The 25,661-nt window shown below is 45.5% G+C and overlaps 1 protein-coding gene across 2 annotated transcripts in view; it reads left to right on the top strand.

Annotated features, from left to right (window-relative positions):
• The first annotated feature begins 6,151 nt into the window (after positions 1-6,151).
• The window catches only part of PDPN (podoplanin), a 34,942-nt gene continuing 15,432 nt past the window's right edge, over positions 6,152-25,661 (top strand). For both annotated transcript variants that reach the window (XM_004013802.5, XM_060396607.1), the window contains exon 1: positions 6,152-6,426. In XM_004013802.5, coding sequence (XP_004013851.1) covers positions 6,360-6,426 — 67 coding nt within the window. In that variant the 5' untranslated portion in view covers positions 6,152-6,359. The remainder of the gene's footprint in view (positions 6,427-25,661) is intronic.

Below are 25,661 nucleotides of genomic sequence, written 5' to 3'. Positions count from 1 at the left end.
TCTGAGCATATGATGATTTTTCTATATTCCTGTTTTGTATATTTCTTTTGTGAATGTATATTTTCATAATAAAAATTAATACATGCACACCATTTAAAAAATATGTAAGTGATGCTGACATTTTGAAGTGTGCTACTGCTAAGTCGCTTCAGTCGTGTCCAACTCTGGGTGACCCCATAGACAGCAGCCCACCAGGCTCCCCCATCCCTGGGATTCTCCAGGCAAGAATACTGGAGTGGGTTGCCATTTCCTTCACCAAAGCATGAAAGTGAAAAGTGAAAGTGAAGTCGCTCAGTCATGTCTGACTCTTAGCAACCCCATGGACTGCAGCCTACCAGGCTCCTTGGCCCACGGGATTTTCCAGGCAAGAGTACTGGAGTGGGGTGCCATTGCCTTCTACTGGACAATTTTCCAGGTCTTGTATCAAAAAAACATCAAGATGTATGGTTAAAATTTCATAGGTAAAATTTTTATTTAATTTTTTCATGATCAGTGCACTTATTCATTATGCCATCAAATCGCAACATGATTTTTTTTCCAATTACAGTCAGACTTCATCTTATTTCTCTTTATGATGTGTTTGTTATGTTCTACTGAAACAGTTTGGGTGTCATTAGGGGGGCTCCAAGGAGTTCTGATAAATAGTCCTTCATGTCTCAGTACAGAGCAGAACTCAGCGAGAGACAAAAGTGATAGATAAGAAGTGATTTGTTAGAATAGAACACTTGTTAGGTTTACCTGTGGGTGGGTGAGGGCTTGCCACACCCCAAGAACTTATTCAACTACAGTTCTATAGTCAATGGAAAAGTTGGGAGCAGGGGAAGAACTTCTTTGTCTTTCTTGAGTAGATATCATGCTTCTGTGTCAGTTCCTCCTCCAGGTTGAGCAGGGGCATCTTCTTGTCCCCACGTGGTCAAATTAGGTCCACAAATTATTGCTTTTTATGTGTGGAGAGAGCATGTCCTAGGGATAATTAACTTGATGACACCAATGGGCAGATTGTAAGCCTTATTCTCTACTATTGTTTTATTGTTTGGTGGGGGGGGGGGCGGGGGTGAGTACTGTGCAAAGAACATGTCTTACGAGCCAAACAGCATGCTTGGGGCTCACTAACTCACTGAGCTCACTGGGCAGGATGCGGGTCTCAAGCTACCATTGTTTTATTGTCTGGGGGCATGTCCTGTGCTTCTGTTGCATGGTAGTTTAGTTGCTAAGCAAGGTAGCTTGATTCTACTGTTAAGCCAATCTGGCTTTGATGCAAATAATTTGTTCTGCTTTATGAGTCAAGCAAGGGCTTCCCAGGTGAACTTGCTTGCCAGTGCAGGAGATGTAAGAGACATGGATTGGATCCCTGGGTCTGGAAGATTCCCTGGAGGAAGGCTTAGCAACTCACTTCCAGTATTCTTGACTGGAGAATCCCTTGGAAGAGGAGCCTGGCGGGCTATAGTCCCCGGGGTCGTAAACAGTCAGACTGATGTGACTGAGCAGTACACACGCACAAGTCAAGCAGGCCCACATTGTTTCAGAATTTTCCCATTGCTTTCTTGAGTGATCATTAATCTTATTGCAGTCTCCCCAAATCCGCTAAAGTTCCCTCTCTATCTGCAATTCCCTCCTGGGGTTTCTAAGCTAACTATCTCAGTCATGTCCAACTCTTTGTGACCCCATGGACTGTAGCCTGCCTGGCTCCTCTGTCCATGGGATTTCCCAAGCAAGAATACTGGAGTGGGTTGCCATTTCCTCCTCCAGGGCATCTTCCTGACCCAAGGATTGAATTTGTGTCCCCTGAATCTACTGAACTGGTAGGAGGATTCTTTACCACTGAGCCACCTGGGTAGCCCTACTTCCCATTAAAAATATACTTATTTAACTCTATCATGAAAAAAGAGTTGGTACCTGGTTTTTCAAAAAAGTTTTAGGGAGTCAAGAAGAATTGTGTGCTGCCCATTGAAACAGGGCATGTGACAATTTGACTCTGATGGTAGGAGGGGTACTCAGCATTGAGACAACTCCTGGAGAGAAATGGGGTACTCTGGCAAACAGAGGTAACCCAGTGGCTCAGAAAGCCATGCCAGTTCCCCAATAGTGGGATGGCAGGAACCAGCCACCTGGTGGGGTCTCAATGTGGAACACTGGTTCCTGAGTAGAACTGGGAGATAATCAGGTTTCCAGAAGGGACCCTGGGCTCAGGGAGCCAGACAGGGATCCAAGAGACTCAGGAAGCAGACTCAAAGTGAGGGTTGGACTAGCAGGGGATGAGTTCATGCTGAGTTCCTGTTCATCTGGGTTTCCTTAGGCCAAAAGGAACCAGTTCCATAGAGTCCATGTCAATGGACATCCCTGGGGACCTCCCCAGTAGTCCAGCGGTTGGAACTTCATCTTCCAATGCAGGAGATACAAGGTCTATTCCTGGTTGGGGAGCTAGGATCACGCGTGCCTCACAGCCAAAAAGCCAAAACATGGAACAGAAGCAATGTTGTGGCACATTCAGTAAAGACTTTGAGAATGGTCCACATCAAAAAAAGAACCTCTCCCCTGGAGGCTAGGCCTGGCTGAGGGTTCAAGGGCACAGATGGTCACTGGAAGACATGAGAGGCTGAGAACCAGGTTAGGCCTGGCAAAAAGACCAACAAAGCAGCAAACTGCAACCACAGCAATCAACTGCAACCGTAGCAGTTCTACTCTGAACTGTGCATAGAACCCTCCAAAGTGGGAATAGCACACCGTTTCAAAGAAGCAGAAACTGAGGCTCAGGTTGACTGAGGCCACCGTGGAGCTGAATTGTGATTCCTAAACACTGAGGCTCTTTCTAGTAAAGTGGGTTCCTTCAGCCCCAGAACTATTCCCCACCCCCACCATCCCTACTATCAGCTTCATCCCACATTCCTGCTAGATACATTTTGAACCCAACTCACTCACCTAAGCCCAGCATTTATCCCTGAGTCACAGAGGTGCCTTTAATATCATTTGTATCTCAGCTCTGGAGCCGTATGTGTTGAGAAGCCAGAGAAGATGCTGAGAAGTCTTCCCGGGGAAGCGCTGCCTGCTGCCCTGAGATTGTGCAGAGGCCTCAGGGAACACAGGGCACAGGAGTGACCCTAACGCTCATTCTCCAGCATCCTTCAGGGAGGAGGGTCCCAGGCTGGGGGCTCTGGCTCTGCTCCTTCTACATCTTGGCCCCCACCTGAGGGGGCAGGGGAGGATCCCACTTTTAGAAGTGACTCACAGACCTCTTTCCAGATCCTTAAGCAAGAGAGCACACTAGCCAACAGGTTCAAGTCCTGCAACAGAGGGATTGTGGCTCCACCCATACTTCCAGGAGAGCAGGACAATCTGTGTGGTCTCTAAATCAATGAATCTCCAAGTGGGGCCTGAGAACTTGTTAGAAAGGCAAATTCTCAGGTACAACCCCAACCTGTGTGTCAGAAACTCTTAAAGTGGGGTCCAGCTCTCAGGGTCTTAATTTTTTTCCAGCATCTTAATCTTAACCAGGCAAATCTGATGCATACTGGCTTTGGAAGCCCCTTGGGAAACCATACTACTTGAAAATCTGTTTCCTTGGATGTAAAATGGGTATTATCAGTGTTTTTAGTGCAAAGGATATCTTGAGGTTAAAAGAGATCATTCCTAAGGTCCCAGAGTTCCTGGTTAAATGTCCCTGTTATCTCGCCAGTTACTCTAAGAGCTCAAGCTCTTTCACAAGAATGTAGGAATCTGGGGTTTTCCTGGTGGCTCAGTGGTAAAGAATCTGCCTGGCAATGCAGGAGACATGGATTTGATCCCCAATCCAGAAAGATCCAGGCAGGCTGGTTCAAAATTTGTTCAAAAAGAACATCAAGGCTGTATATTTTCACTCTGTTTATTTAGGTTCTATGCAGAGCACATCATGTGAAATGCCAGGCTGGATGAAGCACAAGCTGGAATCAAGATTGCTGGGAGAACTATTGATAACCTCAGATATGCAGATGACACCACACTATGGCAGAAAGCAAAGAACTAAAGAGCCTCTTGATGAAAGTGAAAGAAGAGAGTGAAAAAGCTGGCTTAAAACTCAGCATTCAAAAAACTAAGATCATGGCATATTGTCCCATCACTTCATGGCAAATAGATGGGGAAACAATGGAAACAGTGACAGATTTTATTTGGGGGGGGGCTCCAAAATCACTGCAGATGTTGATTGCAGCCATGAAATTAAAAGATGCTTGCTCCTTGGAAGAAAAGCTATGACCAATCTAGACAGCATATTAAAAAGCAGAGATACTACTTTGCTGACAAAGGTCTATCCAGTCAAAGCTATGTTTTTTCCAGTAGTCATGTATGGATGTGAGAGTTGGGCTATAAAGAAAGCTGAGCGCTGAAGAATCGATGCTTTTGAACTGTGGTGTGGGAGAAGACGCTTGAGTCCCTTGGCTGTAAGGAGATCAAATCAGTCAATCCTAAAGGAAATCAGTCCTGAATATGAATATTCATTGGGAGGACTGATGCTGAAGCTGAAACTCCAATACTCTGGCCACCTGATTCAAAGAGCCAACTCACTGGAAAAGACCCTGATGCTGGGAAAGAGTGAAGGCAGAAGGGGAGGACAGAGGATGAGATGGTTGGATGAGATGGTTGGATGGCATCACCGACATGATGGCCACAAGTTTGAGCGACCTCCGAGAGGCAGTGATGGACAGGGAAACCTGGAGTGCTGCAGTCTATGGGGTCACGGGGTCGGACACGACTGAGTGACTGAACTGAACTGAATGCAATGACACAAATAAATGAGTGAACGTGATGGGGAAGTTAGTTCAGATTACCCTACCTACAGTTTTCTCTCTATGTTTCCAACCCCTGCACTCTCCTAGGTCTCTTCCTCTCCTTATTTCAGGTGTCAGCACCTACCTGAGAGCCCCAGGACAAGACTTCACCTGGGAGATTGTTAGAAATTCAGAATTTCCCCAGGAAGCTTTACAGCATTCTAACAGAGATTGACTGGGTCACGGGTGTTTGAGAAGGGCTGCCTGGGGCTCCGTTTACTAAACTTTCTTGGGGTTTCTGCCTTAGGAATTCCCTAAGGATGTGATTACAATCTCCCTGTCTAATTCTTATGACAAAGTAAATTTGGAATCTAGGGGTTGGCCTTCTCCTAAGGATCGGAAAAAAACCAATTTTCACTCCAGGATGGAGCTTTGGGGCATTTATCTTCTGGCTCTTTTTGTTGAATGGAACTTACGGCATTTGGGAGTGGACCACCTTTCCAACGTCTCCCCTTAAGAGAAAAATATTTAATTCCAAGAGTTGGAAAGGAAATAAAACAAATTCTCTTCTTGTTGCTAACATCCAGTACCTGAGATCAGAACCAGTAAAATGGGGATTAGAGGGCCAAGGTCCGGGATTAGAAGGGATGAGCCCCAGCGGGAAGTGCCCACAGGTTGGTGACCTGGGGGGGTCCCTTTGACACCCTTGGGCTGTGGCACCCCATCGACTGACTGCGCGGGTGGGCCCGCGCCCCGCAGCGTTGAAACCAAAGTAGGGAGAGGTTGGATCGCGCGCTCAGCATTTTCCCAACTGCCGAATCCCAGGAGCCTGCCAAGCTCCCAGCTCTCTAGGGATGCACCCCCGACCCCCTACGCCAGCCAGAGCCCTCCCGCTCCCAGCCCCTAGACAAGGGCGCAGTTTACCAGCGGGAACCGCCTCTGGCCCACCGGCAGGAGGATGGCAGCATTTTTTTTTTCTAATGCCATCAAATTCAATATTTACAAGATCAATCCCATGCTTGGTGCTAAAATGACTGGCCACCCAAGAAAGAGTTTACTTCTTATATAAAGAAAAACCCAAGCTTGTGCCTTACTTTTAAAAAGAGAGAGAGAGAGAATAACAAATACAGTTTTAAAATTACCCCCCCAAATCAATTACTGCATGCGCCCCCTTTCCCTCTTGTCGGGGAACAAATACAAGCCAACTTTGCCGGGACCCATGTGCGGGTCCTAGCAGCCCCCGCAGCTGTGGCCTTGTAACTTTAAACCTGGCCTGAGGTCATCGTTTTCGCGCTGGCCAAACACAGGCAGGGGGCGGTCCTAGCGAACCCGAGACTGGGACCACCTTAGCGCGCGGACTCTCCCCGCCCTCCTCCGGAGAGATAAATGCTGACTCCGACCCGAAAGTTACCAACTGCAAAGTTTGCTTCTTCTGCGGCTGTTGCGAGCGAAGGAACTTGGGGACCCCTCCCGTCCTGGGACTTTTGCTCCCCGCTTTCCAGGCCCCACTCTCGCGCTTCATCAAGGGAAGGCCCCTGGCTACGGAGCTTTTTCATCTTTCCCCAGCCCAGAAACTAGCTGCTCGGCTCCCCACCGCAAAGAACAAGTCAGCTAAGAAAAATGTGGAAGGTGCCAGTTCTGTTCTTCATTTTGGGAAGCGCATCGTTCTGGGTCCTGGCAGAAGGAGGTAAGGCCAGCGGGCGGAGCTCCCCGAGCAGCTAGCTGGTGGGGACGAGCGAGCCGGGACTTGCGGGTTGCCGGGCCCTGGAATGTGAGGTTGCCCGGGGGAGCAGTGTGCGCGCCAGAGTCTGGAGGCCCCGGGAGGAGAGACGGCGGCTTAGCCCGGGACAGGTCCCAGGCAAAGAGCTGAGCGGGGTGCCAGGAAAAGACCCCGAATCCACAGGTAGCAGGTGGGGAGCAGAGGGTCCCTTGAGGGCGACCCACCTCCTGCCAACCCTTGCTGGCTCCGAGAGACAGATAGAAGGCTAGCAGCCAGGCGCCGTCCACCGGCGGCGCTGGGATTTTCTCCAGGGCTGTGTATTGGAGACATGCTCATGGCCTCAGAAGTACTGGCTCCATAGAATTGTGAGGGTCGGGGATGAGAGTGGGATATCCCTGTGCAGCGACGGCCTCCCTCTGGGGGCTGCCAGTCTGTAAGACAGCACGTTGGACACACTCAGGGCCGGATCAGTGGGGATTCGTTATCCTCTGTGGAGAGGATAGTGTGTGGGGCTAAGGACTGAACTGGAGGGTCCTGAGTGCACCAGTTTAATTTCCTTTGGGGCCACGTGTGGAACTTGGCCAACTGTGTCAATGACCGCGTGTTGGTGACTCCTTAGACCTTCACTTCTCTAGATCTGAGAATGAGAACACTGCTTGCCCATCACTCTCATTATCTTCTCCTTCTTCCCTCTTATTACCTCTCTTCCTCTTGCCCCTTGCTGCTGTGTTGGTAACCTCCAGTCACATTGGTCAGTGTTTTCTTTTTCTTGGGTCTTTATTTTGATCTGTTTCCACTGTAGAATATAAGCTCCTGTGGACACAGCTGTGTCTTCACCTTGATCTCCAGGGTCAAACAATACCCGGCCCTTAGTAGTTGCTCACTGAATATTAGTTGAAGTCATTGTAAGCTAACTAGGGATCTTTGGAGTTGAAGATTGAGGAAATGAAACTCTTTTACATTTTCCGAATTGAGGATGGAGGTAGGCCTGGAGCCAGAGGAATCCTGCTTGAAGGGAGGGGCTTGAAGGAGGCCTCTGCACAAAGACAATAATACCCAGCTCCAGGCCAGTGAGTGGTTCAGGGTGTGTTTCCCTTTGCGGCGCTGTCTGCTTCGTGGAGATTGAGGTGCTCTCTGTGCTGTGCGTGTGTGTGCAGTTGTGTCCAACTGTTTTGTCAGCCCATGGACTGTAAGCCAGCAGGCTCCTCTGTCCGTGGGATTTCCTAGGCAAGAATACTGGAGCAGGTTGCCATTTCCTCCTCAGGGGATCTTCCGGACTCAGGGATTGAACCCAAGTCTCCTGTATCTCTTGCATTGGCAGGCGGGTTCTTTACCCCTGTGCCATCTGGGTGGGAAGCCCTCTTTTTGCTGGGAGGTGAGCTATTCATGGCAGTCCTATCTTTGGAACTTCTCTCCAGAGCCACATACATGGCTCTGCATTTCAGTTACATTTCCTTTTTGGCCAGACTGTGCAAATGATACCATTTTGTGCTCAGCAGGGCAAGATGTGGGAGGCCCCCCAAACTGAGCCTTGTCCCAGCTCTGCTCAGGAAAGAGGGCCACTGGGTGGCATCCTCTCCCCTCCCCCAGCCTCCCCCTCTCCCCTGCAACCCTCTTGCCCCAGGGAGAGTTTAGCTGTAATTATCTTTAAGCCAATTCTGAATATCAAAGGTACTCCTAAAAAGAAGTAATAATAATTAAAAATAATAGTTGTGGCTGAAAAACCAGCCACTTCTAGTAATAGCAACTCGTTTGGGAAAGACTGAAGCACCCTGGCCCTGTCCCCCGGGGCTGTGTGTCAATGCAGAGTTACTAGGCTGCTGGTGAAGAGTTGAGGCCCAGGAGGGGTTTTGTCTGAGGATAATGAGCGAGGCAACTTGAATATGGATGAATAACTTCTTTGAGCTGAGCCACTGTGGGCTCTTGTCGGGGAGCTAAACTAGGGGTAATTATGGTGATGAATTTTATTATCCTTCTCTTAGGAGTCTACTCCCTACTGGGCTTCCCTCTTCTAAAGTTATAATCTGGTTCAGTTGTACAATCTCGTCCTCTGGGTTGAGATGTCCTCTGGGTCTCTTGAGATGTTAGTGGATTTAAAGGAGCTCAGTGGTCCACACATCTGGCATATTCCTCCACTGTCAGGCCCCACCTTCACTCTGAACTTTCATCTAAGACACGTACACAGGCCACTCCATGAGATCGTTTATTTCGTGAAATTCTGCAGGCTGCTGCTTCCTGAAAACCCGCATGTGCTTTTTCCCGGACCAGTCCACCCAGGATTAATCATGCTATGAACAAATTTCCCTGTGCTTTCCCCAAAACTCTTGCCAGTTTCGGAGGCTTGGAGTTGCTAAGAGTTTTGTTGCACTTAAGGTATCTCAGGTCTGTTAGAGCCTTCTCGAGGGAGGCTCTGATGACACTGACATGTGAGATCCAAGATAGCATTTAATATAGAAAAGCACATTTCTAAAAAGTATCCTCGTGTGAGAAGGCTACACTGGGACATGGCAAGAGGGAGGAACCCAGGCTGATCAGAGGTAGGCGATGGCCTGCCCCCCCCCTTCCTCTGGCCTCTGAAATGAGTAACCAGGGAGTAAGTATATACCGAGAATTACAAGGACCCCCAACCTTGGCATGAAGGTGGATGGTGTGACCGAGCGGGAGGGACACCACCTCTCTCCCATGCCTATCTCCCACCACATGCCAGGAATGTCACGGTTCCCTCATTAAATCATCATGCATCCTTAAATTATACATTATTATCTTCAAAATATGCCAGATTCCAAAAACAGCCTTAACTCCAAACCTCATGCTTTTTTTTTTAAACCTGCATTACATATTGGGGGCGAAAAAAGGTTGAACTTGAAATTAAAGGTTAACCTTGCTTTAAACTCCTTAAACATGAAAACAAAAAAATTTCAAGGTATATAAAGTTCTTTACATGTAATACCTACCGTAATATTCCTTTTAGAATGAAGATGTCGCAGTGCATTACAATAGGATTTGTTGATGCTTTCCCCAAATAGAAACTCAGCGCCTCCTGATATGCTGGATACGAAACTCTAAGCACTTTTGAGGAAGGCACACCTAACATAAAGCACAGCACTTCAGTCCTTACCAGCAAAATGATGAACGTGTGCTTTAAATTCCACTGGCTTATCTGAATATTTGTCATATTTCTGGCGTCCAAGAACAGGCGTGCCAGGTTACAGCTTGTGGAAATATTACGGGGGAGGATGTTGAGAGAGGAGAGGCTCATATACCCTTGTGAGACTTGAAGAAGTTAAATCAACTCCTGTAAGGCTCTCCAAGGACTCTCCCACTCCTTGGGCATTCCAAAGAAATACTCAGTGAGAGTGTTTTGTTGGGAGAGAATCAAATGAGTGGGGTCATCGGGTGGGCTACAGAGATAAATTTTGGGATTCCCACAGGGGTGAGCAAAAGAGATAAAACACCTTTTCAAAAAATTAAATATTGATTTTTTGGCTGCGCTGGGTCCGTTGCTGGTCCCTAATTGCTGGACTAGGCTTTTCTCTAGTTGAGCTGAGCTGAGGGCCACTCCCTAGTTACGGTGCACAGGCTTCTCACTGCAGTGGCTTCTCTTGTTGCGGAGCACGGGCTGTACGGTGAGCAGGCTTCAGCAGTTGCAACACGTGAGCTCAGTAGCTGCAGCCCCCATGCTCCATAGTTGTGGCGCACGGGCCTAGTTGCTCTGCGGCATGTGGGACCTTCCCAGATCAGGGATCGAACTGCGTTAGCAAGCTGATTCATTACCACCGTGCCGCCAGGAAAGCCCTAAAAGCACCTTTTGATTGGAGTTCTGAATCCTTTCCCTACTGATTTCTTAAAGCCTTGGGGGAAAGGGAAGTGATAGGGCATTTTATCTGAGGGTTATGAGATGGAGCCAGGTTAGGGAGCAACTGGAATTCTGCCACCTTCATCCAAGGCAGGAAACCAAGGTGACTGTTTTCCTTCCCTCGAGACTCACCCCAGTGCCCACCAGCCCACCTACTCCTGGCGGCCAGTCCAGGGCAAGCATTCCCTGGAGCTCCAATGGGTGGGGATGCATGGGTTTTCCCAATTTTTCACCTGGCCCAGTGCCTTTGCCTCAGGAACTGCTCGGAGGAGATGGGTTTAATCCTCTGAGGGAAATTTGTAGATCTGGCCACCTCATATACCTACTTGTCTGAGGAGCTGCACACTGAAATTGTTAGGGCAACACTAAATTTTATATTGGGGCGGGGAACCCCACAAAACACAAAAACAACAAATTTAGCAATAGCATAATCACCTTTCTGGAAGGTGACCTCTGTCCAGAGGGTCAGGGTTCCAGACAGTAAAGAGAGAATGTCATTGAGCCCTGGGGGAATGGAAATAATTGTCACTGTTACATTTGTAGCAGATAGGGAAGGGCCTCTAGAAGATGCGTCAACATTACTAATGAGAGTATTTCCGTAATTCATCACACTGTCTTCATCTGGGTGTTGAAACATGGCTTACTTAAGCAAAATTGTGATCCAATGAATGGTATCCTGCCTGGAGGAGTTTGTCTGCCTAGAATCTAGATGGGGAGGGGAAAGGAGTAAGGACTAGATGATGTGAAACTTGTCCTGCCTGAGGAATGCCTTTAGTTAAATATTCACTGAGTAACTTCGCTGTGAGTAGGCAAGGTAAACGGTATCCTTGCTAATGGCTACTGTAAAGGTATCCTGTCTGGTGGCTGAAGGGCTTCTGGTCTCAGTCCAAGTGCCCCTCGGGCTGTTCTGTCACAGCCTAGAAATGTATTTCCCCCACGTGCCCTTAGTCTTTGTTCTGTGTGCCCCAGACAGCATTTCAGGTATTTCACTCTTGAGAAGGGCATGCCTTGGGTAACAAATGTGGGTAGAGACCACTGAAGAACTATTTCCCTATCTAGGTAAGCTTGAATTCCTGGACTCATAAGAGCGTGACTAGGGAGATTAGTCCTGGGTGTTCATTGGAAGCATTGACGCTGAAGCTGAAACTCCAGTACTTTGGCCACCTGATGCGAAGAACTGACTCATTGGAAAAGACTCTGATGCTGGGAGGGATTGGGGGCAGGAGGAGAAGGGGACGACAGAGGATGAGATGGCTGGATGGCATCACTGACTTGATGGACATGAGTTTGAGTAAATTCCGGGAGTTGGTGATGGACAGGGAGGCCTGGCGTGCTGTGATTCATGGGGTCGAAAAGAGTCGGACACGACTGAGCAACTGAACTGAACTGAGGGAGAAAGGATTTCATCTGCTCTAGATCACCCTATAATAAAATTAAATTTCTGAATCTGTATAACTAAAGGAACTAGATTCTGGATGTGTGATGTTCACGCATTAACTATATATTAGCATTGAAATGTGAAAGTGTTAGTTGCTCAGTAATGTCTGGCTCTTTGTGACCCCATGGACTGGAGCCCAGTAGGCTCCTCTGTCCATGGGATTTCCCAGGCAAAAATACTGGAATGGGTAGCCATTCCCTTCTCCAGGGGAATCTTTCCAACCCAGAGATCAAACTCAGAGATCAAACCCTGCATTGCAGGCAGATTCTTTACCATCTGAGCCATCAGGGAAACCCAGTAACTGGATGTTATTTTTGTTCAGTTGCCCAGTTGTGTCTGACTCTTTGCGACCCCATGGACTGTAGCATACCAGGCCTCCCTGTCCCTCAACATCTCAGGAGTTTGCCCAAGTCCGTATTCATTGCATTGGTGACACTGTCCAGCCATCTCATCCTCTGATACCCTTTTCTCCTTCTGCCCTCGATCTTTCCCAGCATCAGGGACTTTTCCAATGAGTCAGTTGTTTGTATCAGATGACCAAAATACTGGAGCTTCAGCTTCAGCATCAGTCCTTCCAGTGAGTATTCAGGGTTGATATCCCTTAAGATTGACTGGTTTGATGTCCTTGCTGTCCAAGAGACTATCAGGAATCTTCTCCAACACACAGTTCAAAGACATCAGTTCTTTGGTGTTCTGCCTTCTTTACTGACCAGTTCTCACAACCCTATGTGACCACTGGGAAGACTATAGCCTGACTATACAGATCTTTGTTGGCAGAGTAGCGTCTCTGCTTTTCAACACACCATCTAGGTTGATCATCACTTTCCTGCCCCAAAGTAACCATCTTCTGATTTCATGGCTACAGTCACCGTCTGCAGTGATTTTGGAGCCCAAGAAGAGGAAATCTGTCACTACTTCCACCTTTTCCCCGCTTCTATTTCGTATGCAATAATGGGGCCAGATGCCATGATCTTAGTTTTGTTTTGTTTTTTAATATATTTAGTCTTAAGCCTGCTCTTTCATTCTCCTTTACCCTCTTCAAGAAGCTCTTTAGTTCCTCCTCACTTTGTGCCATTAGAGTGGTATTATCTGCATATCTGAGGTTGTTGATGTTTCTCCTCTCTTAATTCCAGCTTGTAACTCATCCAGCCCAGCATTTCTCATGATGTGTTCAGCGTATAGGTTAAACAAACAGGGTGACAGCAGATAGCCCTGTCGCACTTCTTTCTCAATCTTGAACCACTCAGCTGTTCCATACAGGGTTCTAACTATATGGATAGTTATATATAATATATATATTATATAACTATATAATAACATTTTGTGTGTGTGTGTGTGTGTCCTGTGCTCAGTTGTGTCCCACTCTTTGGGACTCCATGGACTATAGTCTGCCAGGCTTCTCTGTTCATGGAATTTTCCAGACAAGAATATTGGTGTGGGTTGCCATTTCCTCCTCCAGGGGTTCTTCCTGACCCAGGGATCAAACCCGCTTCTCTTGAGTCTCATGCTTGGCAGGCAGATTCTTTATCCCTGCCTCACCTAGGAAGTGAATGCTTAGTGTCAAGCACTTTGCAAGCCCTACTTCATTTAATCCATCCAACATAACTTGAAGATCGGAATTATTTGTATTTTAAAGATAGGTAAAGAGGATCAGAGAGGTTCAGTAACTTACACACAGACACAGAGCTAGTAAATAACAGTGGTGAGACTTGATTCCAGGCGGTCCAACCCCAGAACCCACATTGCTAAACATTCAGCACAACAGCCAGCTATTCTTAGATTTAAGCTGCCAAGGACTCTCAGAGTTGCCAGCCAGTTGATTTCTTCAAGCAACTTTTACAGCAATAACATCAGTTATTTGTTAGATACGTGATTCAGATTGAATAACTAGACTGATATTGGGGTACCTAGTTAAAGGACATAATCCCTGTCCCCGTAAGTGTTTATAGAGCACATATCTTAATAAGAGTTAGAAAGGAGTCATACATGGGATTGCAGTTCACACAGAGAGGCAAGGCAGATGTGTGTGACGTATATGAATAAGAACAGAAAAGGTGGTGTAAAATGGCATGTCCTGTGTGACACACAGCATTACCAGATGCAGGTTTGGAGATGAGATTCTTGTGGGCCTTGGGAACTGGAAAAACCCTTCGGAGGAGGATGGGACTTGATCTTGGCTGTAAAAAATGGTGGGGTTGGTTGGACAGGGTGGTAGGGAAGGGCATTCTAGGCAGGAAGGAATGCTCAAGCAAATGCACAGAAATTAGAACAATCTGGAGTTTGTGTGGGAAAAGGTATGGGCATCCAGGGCTGGGAAAAGCCATGGAGGCTGGCTGGACTCAAGGCTGTCGAGTTGGGGGACTGCAGGAAATCTGTTGAGAGAAGGCTGAATCCAAGGTGAGTGTAAGCTAAACCTTTTTCTGTAGGTAATAGTCAAATGGGAGCAGAGTGGGCCATGAATAGAGGCTGTCGGGGGACATGTAATGATAAGGGCACCACATGGGATTGAATCTAGTTTATGGGGGGGACTAGTCTGGGGGGAAAGGCAGAATCAGGAGGTAAAGAGACTAAGTGTAATGACAACACACGGGAGAATGAGAGCAGATTTGGGGGAATAAGAGCCAGCAAGACTTAGAGCACAGTATTTCCCCAGGTTTCTTTTTTTTTTTTTTTTTTTTTTGGCTTTGCTGCGCGCAGGCTTCCTCTAATTGTGTCTAGCAAGGGCGACTCAGTTGCAGTGCACGGGCTTCTCATTGCGGGCAACATGTGGGATCTTCCTAGACCAGGGATCAAACCCATGTCTCCCGCACTGGTAAGCGGATTCTTATTCTCTGCCACCAAGCATCCTCCAGGTTTCTTACTATTCTTTCCTCATTTCCTGATTTCTTATTCACATCTTATAACATTCATCTCTATATTGAAATTTTTATTGATATGTAATTCTCATGTTATAAAATTAACCCCTTTAGAATAGACAGTCCAATGGGTTTTAGTATATTCAGAGTTGTACAGCCATCACCACTGTCAGTTTTAAAATATTTTTTCACCCCTTCCTCCAAAACCCCAAACCATTAGCAGTTGTTCCCATGTCCCCCCATTTCCCCCAGCAACCACTAATCTCTCTGTCTTTATGAATTTGCTTATTTTAGATATTTCATATAAATGTCATCATATAGTATGTGGTACTTTGTGTCTGGTTTCTTTTACTTAGCATGGTGTTTCAAGGATTATGCATTTGTAGCATGAGTCTGAATTTCATTCCTTTTTATAGCTGAATAATACTCCATGGTGTGGCTAATACTGCATTTTGCTTATCCGTTCATCCATGGATGGACATTTGGGTTGTTTCCACTTTGGGGTTATTATGAATAATGCTGCTATAAACATTCATGTACAAGTCTTTGTATGGACATATGTTTTCATTTCTCGCAAGGATACACCTAGGAATAGAATTGCTGGGTCATATGGTAGCTCAGGGACTTCCCTGGTAGTTCAGATGGCTGATAGCTCAACTAGTACAGAATCCACCTGCAATGCCAGAGACCCCAGTTTGATTCCTGGGTCAGAAAGATTCCCTGGAGAACAGATAGGCTACCCACTCCGGTATTCCTGGCTGGAGAATTCCATGGACAGATGAGCCTGACTGGCTACAGTCCATGGGGACACAAAGAGTAGGACATGACTGAGCAACTTTCACTTTTACATGGTAGCTCTGGGCTTTCCAGGTGGCTCAGTGGTAAAAGAGTCCTGCAGTTTGGGAAACATGGGTTCGATCCCTGGATCTGGAAGATCCCCTGGAGGAGGAAATGGCAACCCAATCCAGTATTCTTGCCTGGAAAATCCCATGGACAGAGGAGCCTGACAGGCTATAGTGCAAATGGTTGCAAAGAACCAGACATGACTGAGTGACTATGTACACACACACACACACACACACACACACACGCACGCACGCACACACAGAGTAGCTCTTTGTTTAACGTTTTGTTGTTGTTCAGTCACTCAGTCACGTCCGACTCTTTGCAACCCCATGGACTGCAGCACCCCAGGCTCCTCTGTCCTTCACCGTCTCCTGGAGCTTGCTCAAACTCGTGTCCATTGAGTCAGTGATGCCATCCAGCCATCTCATCCTCTGTTGTCCTCTTCTGCCTTCAATCTTTCCCAGCATCATCTTTTCTAATGAGTTGGCTCTTCACATCAAGTGGCCAAAATATTGGAGCTTCAGCTTCAGTTTCAGTCCTTCCAATGAATATTCAGGCCTGATTTCCTTTAGGATTGACTGGTTTGCTCTCCTTTCTGGCCAAGGGACTCCCAAGAGTCTTCAGCACCACAATTCTAAGGCATCAATTCTTCAGTTACCAATTATCTTTTTGAGGAACTGCCAAACTGTTTTCCAAACTGGTTCCATTTTACACTCCTACCAACAGTACAGAAAGTTCCAATTTCTCTACATCCTTGCCAAATCTTGTTATTTCCCATTTGGTTGAGTGGTTTGTTTGTTTTTTAAAAATTGTAGATATCCTAATGGGTATGAAGTGGTATCTAATTATAATTTTGATTTGCATGGCCCTAATGTCCAGTGACATTGTACAGCTTTTCATGTGCTTAAAGACCATTTATATATCTTTGAAGAAGTATCTAATCTTGTTTTCTAGTTTTAAAATGAATAGTCATTTTTTATTATTTAATTCTGTATGTATTAATATTTTGGGTACTAAACCTTTATCGGACATAAGAATTGTGAGCATTTCTCCCACTTTGTGAGTTGGCTTTTCAGTCTCTTGATAGCATTCACTAAAGCACAAATTTTAAAAACTGATGAAGTCCAATTTATCTATTTTTTATTTTGTTGCCTCTACTTTTGGTGTTTTATCTAGGAAGCCATTTCCTAATCCAAGGTCACAAAGATTTAATCTTATATATCCTTCCAACAATTGTATAGTTGTAGCTCTTACATTGAGGTGTATGATTCATTTGAAATTAATTTTAATGAATTAATTGTGGTGTGAAATACAGGTCCAACTCCATTCTTTTGCATGAAGAAGGCCAGTTGTCCCAATACCATTTGGTTGAAAAGATGATTCTTTTCACTGAATTAACTTGATACCTTTGTCAGAATGTTTGCCCATAACACATGTACCCCGATGTTCATTGCAGAACTATCTACAATAGCCAGGACATGGAAGCAACCTAGATGTCCATCGACAGATGAATGGATAAAGAAGTTGTAGTGAGAGACTTCACTTTCACTTTTCACTTGCATGCATTGGAGAAGGAAATGGCAACCCACTCCAGTGTTCTTGCCTGGAGAATCCCAGGGATGGGGGAGCCTGATGGGCTGCCGTCTATGGGGTCGCACAGAGTCGGACACGACTGAAGCGACTTAGCAGCAGCAGCAGTGTGTGTGTGTATATATATATATATATATATATATATATATATGATGCAATATTACTCAGCCAAAAAAGGAATGAATTTGAGTCAGTTCTAGTGAGGTGGATAAACCTAGATCGTATTATTCAGGGTGAAATAAGTCAGAGAAAAACAAATATCATGTATTAATGCATATGTATGAAATCTAGAAAAATGGTACTGATGAACCTATTTGCAGGGCAGGCATGGAGACGCAGACATAGGAAATAGACTTGTAAACACACTGGGAGAAAGAGGATGGGACAAATTGAGAGAGTAGCAGTGAAACATGTAATTGCCGTATGTAAAATAGATAGCTAGTGGGAAGTAGCTGTATAACATGGGGGGCTTAACCCAATGCTCTTCGACAACCCAGAGGGTTGGGATGGGGGATTGGTGGGAGGGAAGATCAAGAAGGTCGGGACATATCTATGCTTACGACTGATTCACATTGTCCTATGGCTGAAGCCAACACAACATTGTAAATCAATCGTCCTTCAGTTAAAAATAAATTTAAAAAATCACTTTCCCAGAAATATGTGGGTTTATTTCTGGACTCTCAATGTGATTCTGTTGGCTTATACATCTGTCTTTATGCCAGTACCACATGGTGCTGACTCTGTAGTAGTACAGGAGTACTACATACTACAGTAATAGTACTTACTCTTTGTAGTAAGTTTTGAAATTGAGAAGTGTTAGTCCTCCTCTTTATTCTTTTTCAAATCACTCTGGCTGTTCTTATCACTGTACTTTAATTGTCTGATATATATCTCTCACTCCTTAGAGAAGAGAGGAGGACCCATCTTATTCTGCACTTAAAAGAACATATGGTTGGTAAAAACGTTTGGCAGGAGGAAAAGGGAAGAAACCCAGCCTTTTGGCAGGAATGACAAGAAGGCAGGTGATAGAAATCAGATTGGAGGGATGAGAGATAAGGAACCAATTTGATGAGAAAGAACAGTAAGTTATGCAGAGTCTTATAGACACAGTGAGTTTGAGGTACTGGTAAGACATCTAGTCTGATGGGTTCCTGGAGAGAAACTCAGCTAAAATGGCACAGAAATAATAAGCCTCACTTTGCTGCCTGAATTCCCCATTCATCTGAACAAGGGGAAAAAGATGGCAAAGAGGGTCAGATGAGATCCCCTCTAACTAAGAGTATTATTTTTAAAAAATTTTACCAAAGCACACTTCAAACTCCCAAACCAGGCTTCAGACCAAGGCCAAGGGCAGTCAGTGGAAACACAGCCACATCCTGTACATTCCTGGAGGGCCTCATCCTCCTGGGCTCACAGCTGAGCTGTCTGCAAGCTGTATGGGTGGATGGTGAGGTCAGAGCCAAAGGGGCTTCTCTTTTCACTCTTGCGAAATCAGGGCCCGCTCAGCTGACAGCCCTGCATGAATCAGAAGCTCGGTTTCCGAGCAGATGGTGAGGGTTTCCCAACACAGTTGAGATGCTGTGTTCCAGGCCAGCACTTCTAAAGCCGGCCTTAGTCATTTGATTATTCAAGTATTAATAACTAAGCGATTCTCCCTAAGAGGTGGCCTCCTGGCCAGGTCCCAGAAAAGTTATACAACGGTGTTGATTCCAGTCTACAGCACTATGGACTCATTTCCTCTTTTACTGAGAACATTCTGCTTTTGGCCAAGAGAGAGATCTTCCCTCAGGTTGAGTAATCTTGATTGAGGTTGTAACCAACAACCTCAAGTTTTAACATTTGAAGAGGGGTCCTGAGCCCTGTTTGCAGTTAGAGTGAGTGGGTAAGTGGATTCATTCTCCTCAGTCCTAAAAAAGTGTAAATACTCATTCATTCATTCAGCTATCACAGACTGCTAGCAGGTAGAAAGTCTTGAATGCAGAGTTATCAAGACCCTGGTGCTAAGAAAGATTGAAAACAAAAGGAGAAGAGGGCAGCAGAGGATGAGATGGTTGAATAGCATCACCAACTCAATGGACGTGTTTGAGCAAACTCCAGGAGACGGTGAAGGACAAAGGAGCCTGGCGTGCTGCAGTCTGTGGAGAAAATAAAAATAGCTAGTGGGAAGTTGCTGTATAACACAGGGAGCTCATGAGTTGAGTTTACATGAATTAAGCTTGCAAAGAGTTAGACATGACTTTTAGTGACTGAACAACAGCAACCCCAGTTTAGAGGAGGGTACTTCCTCCTGACACCTTGGTGGGGGGTGTTGTGGGTGGGGGGAGTGGTCTCTGAGAAAAGAGATGTTTCACCTGGACCATAGGTAGGGTCTGGATGGGCAGTGATGGAATTGAGTTGGGGAGGAAAATGAGTGGGAGCTGTGGGAAAGTGACCAATACACATGAGGGCTGTGTTACACAGTGGTTAGAGCCAGGGATTTCTCTGGAGTCTGACAGATCCTGATGTGTAACCCCTGCATCACCCCTTGCTGACTACGTGGGGTGGGTGGCTTACTTTCAGCCCTACCATCCTCATTTACAAAACAGGGATGATGTTAGTTTTCAAGGCTTTTGTGAAGATCAAGAGAGAGTGCTTGGCACAAATGTTTGGTCACCATTATTAAAATATCTGGGGCTTCCCTGGTGGCTCAGTGGTAAAGGATCCACCTGCCAAGGCAGGTGAATGGAATGGCAACCCACTCCAGTATTCTTGCCTGGGAAACCCCATGGACAGAGGAGCCTGGTGGTTTACAAAGAGTCAGACACAACTGAGTGACTAAACAAAAATTAAACTAATTTCCTCATAGGTGACCATGGGAATTAACTGGGAAGATTGGTAAAGTTGACGCAGTATGTCTCAATTCCTTTCCCTCCGTCGAAGGGGAAAGAGTGGATCTGGTTGGAGACGTATATTATGGCCTATGAGTCTGCACCTTCCGCCTGCCAATGACTTGGCATGAGTCCTTCCTTCTGAAATGAAACAGGAGTCCCCAGCCATCGCCAGCCCCTCCCCTTTCTCGATTGCTGTGCGCAGCTGCAGAGACTTTCAGAACACGGCCTTCAACTTTGGGAGGTGACCCACCGGGGCCACCCCATCCAGAGCCCAGAGAAAACTGCTCCCCACCAAAAGGCATCCTTGGGCCACTGAGCATAACAGCCCCTTCTCTGAAGTCAGGGGATGGTCACTGCTCCCAATATTACTGTGTAGCATTTCTTCTGATTTCTCTAGAGGAACTAGTGACACTTGTCTGATCTCTGCAGCCTTGACGTGTTTCTCTTGATTTTTATGGGAGAGGAACACGTTGCCGATGCCAACTGAGCAGTCTCAGCCCTGTGTTGGAGGGACTGACAGGACCGGACACAGTTAGTAGGCGGGCTGCTGCCCATTAAAAATCAAAGAGCAGAGCAGCAGAGTTCATCCTTACAGGAGAAGTATCCTGTTTTCCGCCCTGCTGTCCTTTCATCAGGAGAAGGTGTTTGACAACTCATGGGTGAAGCACAGTGGAGAGTGGCAGGAATGTTATAAGGGATAACTCAAAAGAAATCTCCTGTTTGGTTAGAATTGTACTCATTCAGTCAGTCACTCAACAAACACCTACTAAATACTTACCTATGGTGCCAGACATGGGGAATATGGGATGGTATGCGCTATGAGTAGTACTGTGCTGCCTGGAGGAAAATTAAGAGTGCTTTCATCCCTGTGGGATGCTGAGTGGTGGGGCTAAGCCCTCTCGGGGTTGCCTGGATTTTCTTTGGTCCAAACTTTGATCTGCTAAGCAATTTACCAGGATCCTTGGAAGGGGTGGAGGTGGGTGGGAAACCCATCGACCACATCAGTGATTGTACTGACCACAACCCTGGGTCTGCCAGGAGTTGACAGTCAGATGTAGGGCTCTGGATTAGCAAATGGCTTTCAATATTCCCAAGAAAGGCTGTACAAGTTCTGGATGTGGGCCAGCCTGTGAGACCAGAGGGGTCACTCAAAAGATGTGATAAATAAAAGCAAAGTCCAAACACCTTTTATTCCGGTTGCAGAAACCCGATTCAGGGTAACTTAAGGGAGCGCTATCAAACAGCTATTTGGGATGTTCTGAATGAAGATGAAAGATAGTATAAAGATCTGAGTTATCTTGGAGATCACAGTGGGTGGTCTACAGAAAGTTGGAAAACATTGGAGATTGGCACCTCCCTGCAGTTTGGGGTGTGTTTATTTTCAGGCTTCTGAGCACAGTTTTGAAACATGATAGAAAAATAATATGTAAAAGCCTGGGCAAAGGATCAGAAGCAGACCTTTTTGGTTTTGTTTTCTACATACATGTTTTGACCTCCCTCTAAAAACATTACATCTCCCAAATTTCACTGGAATTATTTGTTTGTAAGTTATCTTACAGTTTTTCCTACAGGGAAAATCCAGAACTTCCTAGGATATTGCAAGAAAAGAAAAGGAGCATTCTACTTCTCGATGGCCACTAAAGTCATTCCAAGGCCATGCAGTCATCCATCTTCAAAGGATTGCATTTAGATGCTGGAGCAGCTCAAGATGCTAGAAAATCCAGACAGCATGAAAGATGTCTTAATCTACCAGTTTTCTTTGAAAGCCTGAGGGTAACTCAGCTTGACTTCTTTTAAAATCAACTTTCCCACTTTAATCTCCAGCCGTTCAATTCTGAAGCTTCAGGTCAATAGAAAAAGGACCACAGAGAACTTCTCCCTCACGTGGAGATGGAAAGTGGACAGAGGCTCTTTGCCAAAACTTACAAAGGAGACTTAGGAGGCTGTCCTCATAAGACACAGTGGAATCCCAGACTTAGAGAATGAACTTGTGGTTGCTGGAGGGAAAGATGGCAGGAAGGGATAATTAGGGAATTTGGGATGGACAGGTACACACTGCTCTATTTAAAATGGATAATCACAAGGACCTACTGTGTAGCATAAGGAAATTTGCTCAAAGTTATGTGGCAGCCTGGATAGGAAGGAAGTTTGGAGGAGAGTGAAGACACGTTTATATATAGCTGCATTGCTCTGGTGTTCACCCAAAACTATCACAACATTGTTAATTGGTTATTGTTGTTCAGTTGCTAAGTCATGCCCGACTCTTTGCGACCCCATGGACTGCAGCATGCTACATTTCCTTGTCCTTCCCCATCTCCCAGAGTTTGCTCAAATTCACATCCATTGAGTCAGTGATACTATCCAACCATCTTATCCTCTGTCATCCCCTTCTCACCCTGCCTTCAATCTTTTCCCAGCATCAGGGTCTTTTTCAATGAGTCAGCTCCTTGCGTCGTGGCCAAAGTATTGGAGTTTCAGCTTCAGCATTAGTCCTGATGAATACTTAGGGTTGATTTCCTTTAGAATTGAGTGCTTATCACTCCCCCAAAAAAGCATGAGGTAAAATCTAGTAAAGGACTCAGCACCATATGGGAACATCCTGCTTTACTCAGTTCATCCATTCATATTCTAAACGTTGTTATCCACAGAATGGCAACAGACAGTAAAAGTCTCGCCTCTGAGGTTTCATGCTTATTTCTGATTGTTGGAATAGTGACTTTAGATGCTTTCCAGTTATTACCTGTCCAGTTCTTTCCCTTCCTGCTGCTCTGCCCTGGTGTAAGCACTGCCCACTTCTGCCTGGACAACAGTCTAAGTGATGCTCAGCTTCAGTCTGACGCTGGCATCTTCCAACACCTACATCTATTCTGTGGCACTAGAGTGGCTCCTGGGGCTGGAGTTAGGTCCCTCCCACAATCAGAGAATCTTCTGGCTGTAAAATTAAGTTCAAATCAAAACCCCTGTGTACAGAATTCCACCAGTCTGGCCCTCTACCCCTCCCCGGTCTTGTCTCTCACTGTCCAGCCACATTGATCAGCCTGTTTCTTAAGTGTGTGGTGCTGCAGTCTGGGCCTCAGGGTTAGTGAGACCAGCTTTTCACTTACCTGGAGATCACTCAGTCATTGGACAAATACTGAGTGTCTACTCTGTGCCAGTATCAGATGATGGGGACATCAAGATGAAACAGCCTTTACTGAGCTTATGTTCTAGAGGGATAGTCAGTGAATATACTAATTCACTAATTGGTATGTTATGATTTCAGTGGATGGTCAAGAAGCCTCCTGAGAAAATGCCCTTTAAGCAGAGATCTGAAGCGGGTGCAGGAACACCAGCTTGAGATTCTCCTTGTCTGCCTGTTGAGAGCCCCTCCTCCTCTCCCACCCCATCAGCATCCAAATCCATGAGAATGGAGACCTCACCTGGTTCACTTTTCTGTTTCCAGTGCCGAGAATGGGGCCCAGCATGCAGGTATCATTGTTTAGTCACTCAGTCAAGTCCGACTCTTTGCAACGCTGTGGACTCTAGCCCACCAGGCTCCTTCATCCATGGGATTTCCCAGAAAAGATTACTGGAGTGGGTTGTCATTTCCTCCTCCAGATTCCAGGGGATCTTTCTGACCCAGTGATTGAACTCGCCTCACCTACACTGGCAGGCAGATTCTTTACACTTGAGCTATCAGGGAAGCCCCCAGCATGTCAGTTCAGTTCTGTTCAGTTCAGTTCAGTCACTCAGTCGTGTCCAACTCTTTGCGACCCCATGAATTGCAGCACGCCAAGCCTCCCTGTCCATCACCAACTCCCAGCATGTAGTAGGTGCGAAATAATTCTGGAAAATAGAGGTGAACTAAGAAAGGCTCCAATCTCCATCCCATCATTGCTGCTGCCTGTTTTTGTAGAGCCAAGAGTACCTCGGCTCTGAGAAGTACAGCCTTTGTAAGGCAGACCACGCCTGTCTTCTAACCTGCCACTTCTGGAACCTCAGTCCTAGAAAGGGAACTCATTTGAGGAAAATAGAGATTGTGGTCACTACATAATTAGACTGAGGGATTCTAACAGATGGTGTCTCAAATTATGAAGAAGAGACCTCAAAGGTAGGGGGATTCTTGCTAAACTAGCCTAACACGATTCTTGCTAAAGGCAGGCCAGGGATTTAGAAATCAAAGGTGGGAGATGGAGAACTTGATTAGAGAGAATCAAGTGATTCTCTATAAACTGACTTAGCAGGTTTCTTGCTGAAACTAGACTCTGTAATGATAAACACTGAAGCCTGAGGACATGGCCTCACTGAGAGGAGGGCTCAGAGGAGTTTCAACAAAGGTTGGTCAAGGAAGGTCTTTGTCAGCCTCACTTTGCTCATCTGGTAAGTGGGGACAACCACACCAGCTTAATTTTTGGATGAAAATCAAATTTATATTCCCATTTTACATTGGCTTCAAGATAAACACAGGACAAATAGAAAGATTCAGTGTAAAAACAAAAACTTATAGAAAATGTAGATGAATATTTACATAATCTTGAGAAAGAGTTTGTAAGAATGATATTCAGGTAAAACAAGCTTAATAAGTTTGACTAATGGCAGACCTTGCCACTTACAAGATATATGCAAATGCCAATTAATTAAAAAAATATTGCAGCATCTATTCCAAAGAATATATATTTTTCTGTTTTATCACTTTATTCTATCCCAGAAAACTTAAAGAAATATGCTTTATTTCCTGATTTTGTTAAATGCGACTTGAGCTTAGGTTGCATTTGCTTCATTTCCTTTTTCCTATTGCTATTTCAGTTCTCTGGATTAATTTATTTTTATTTACTTTGGACTGGACTGAGTCTTCATTGGTGTGTGGCGGTTTTCTCTAGCTGCAGCAAGTAGGGGCTACTCTACTCTGACTTTGCCGTGTGTGTGCTTCTTATTGTGGTGGCTTCTCTTGTTTTGCAGCACAGGCTCAGTAGTTGTGGCACACAGGCTTAGTTGCTCTGTGCTGTGTGGAATCTTCCCAGACCAGGGATCAAAAGTCCTCTGCATTGGCAGGTAGATTCTTAACCACTAGACCACCAGGAAAGTCCCCTCTGGATTCATTTAATGGTGCCAGATGAGTGCTATGAACCAATTAGCCATGTAATATATTGATTAGATGCCAGAAAAGGTTATATATTAGTTCCCTGTCATACAGAGTGAAGTAAGTCAGAAAGAGAAGACAAATATGATTAACACGTAAATGTGAAATCTAGAAAATGGTACAGGTGAACCTATTTGCAAAGCAGAAATAGAGACACAGATGTAGAACAAATGTATGGACACCAGGTGGAAAGGGGAATGAATTGGAAGATGGGGACTGACGTATACACACTACTATGTATAAAATAGATAACTAATGAGAGCCTAAAGCATAGCACAGGGAACCCTAGTCAGTGCTCTGTGGTGACCTAAATGGGGAGGAAATCCAAGAATATACTCTTAAGGCATCAGAAGATTTTAAAATTATTTAAAGATGAATACCGTAAAAGAAAAATGGTCACAAGAGAAGACGCTGCCATCAACCAGCAAACATAAGGAACAACTCAGCACCACAAATCAGAGAAATGTAAATAAAATCAAAAGACTGAAAACACTTACTCAAAGGCTTAATCAAGAATTTGGGACTGTTGTAAGACAATCACAGTGACAGTGTAATTAATGTTCCATCAAATTCTAAATATTGTCAATGAAATGCCATCCCATAAATATATGAAAACTAGAATGATTTC

The sequence above is a fragment of the Ovis aries genome, chromosome 12 (genome assembly GCF_016772045.2).
Source record: "Ovis aries strain OAR_USU_Benz2616 breed Rambouillet chromosome 12, ARS-UI_Ramb_v3.0, whole genome shotgun sequence".
NCBI lineage: Eukaryota > Metazoa > Chordata > Mammalia > Artiodactyla > Bovidae > Ovis > Ovis aries.
Note: the sequence above shows the minus strand (reverse complement) of the source record. Positions and strands in the feature narration are given on the sequence as shown.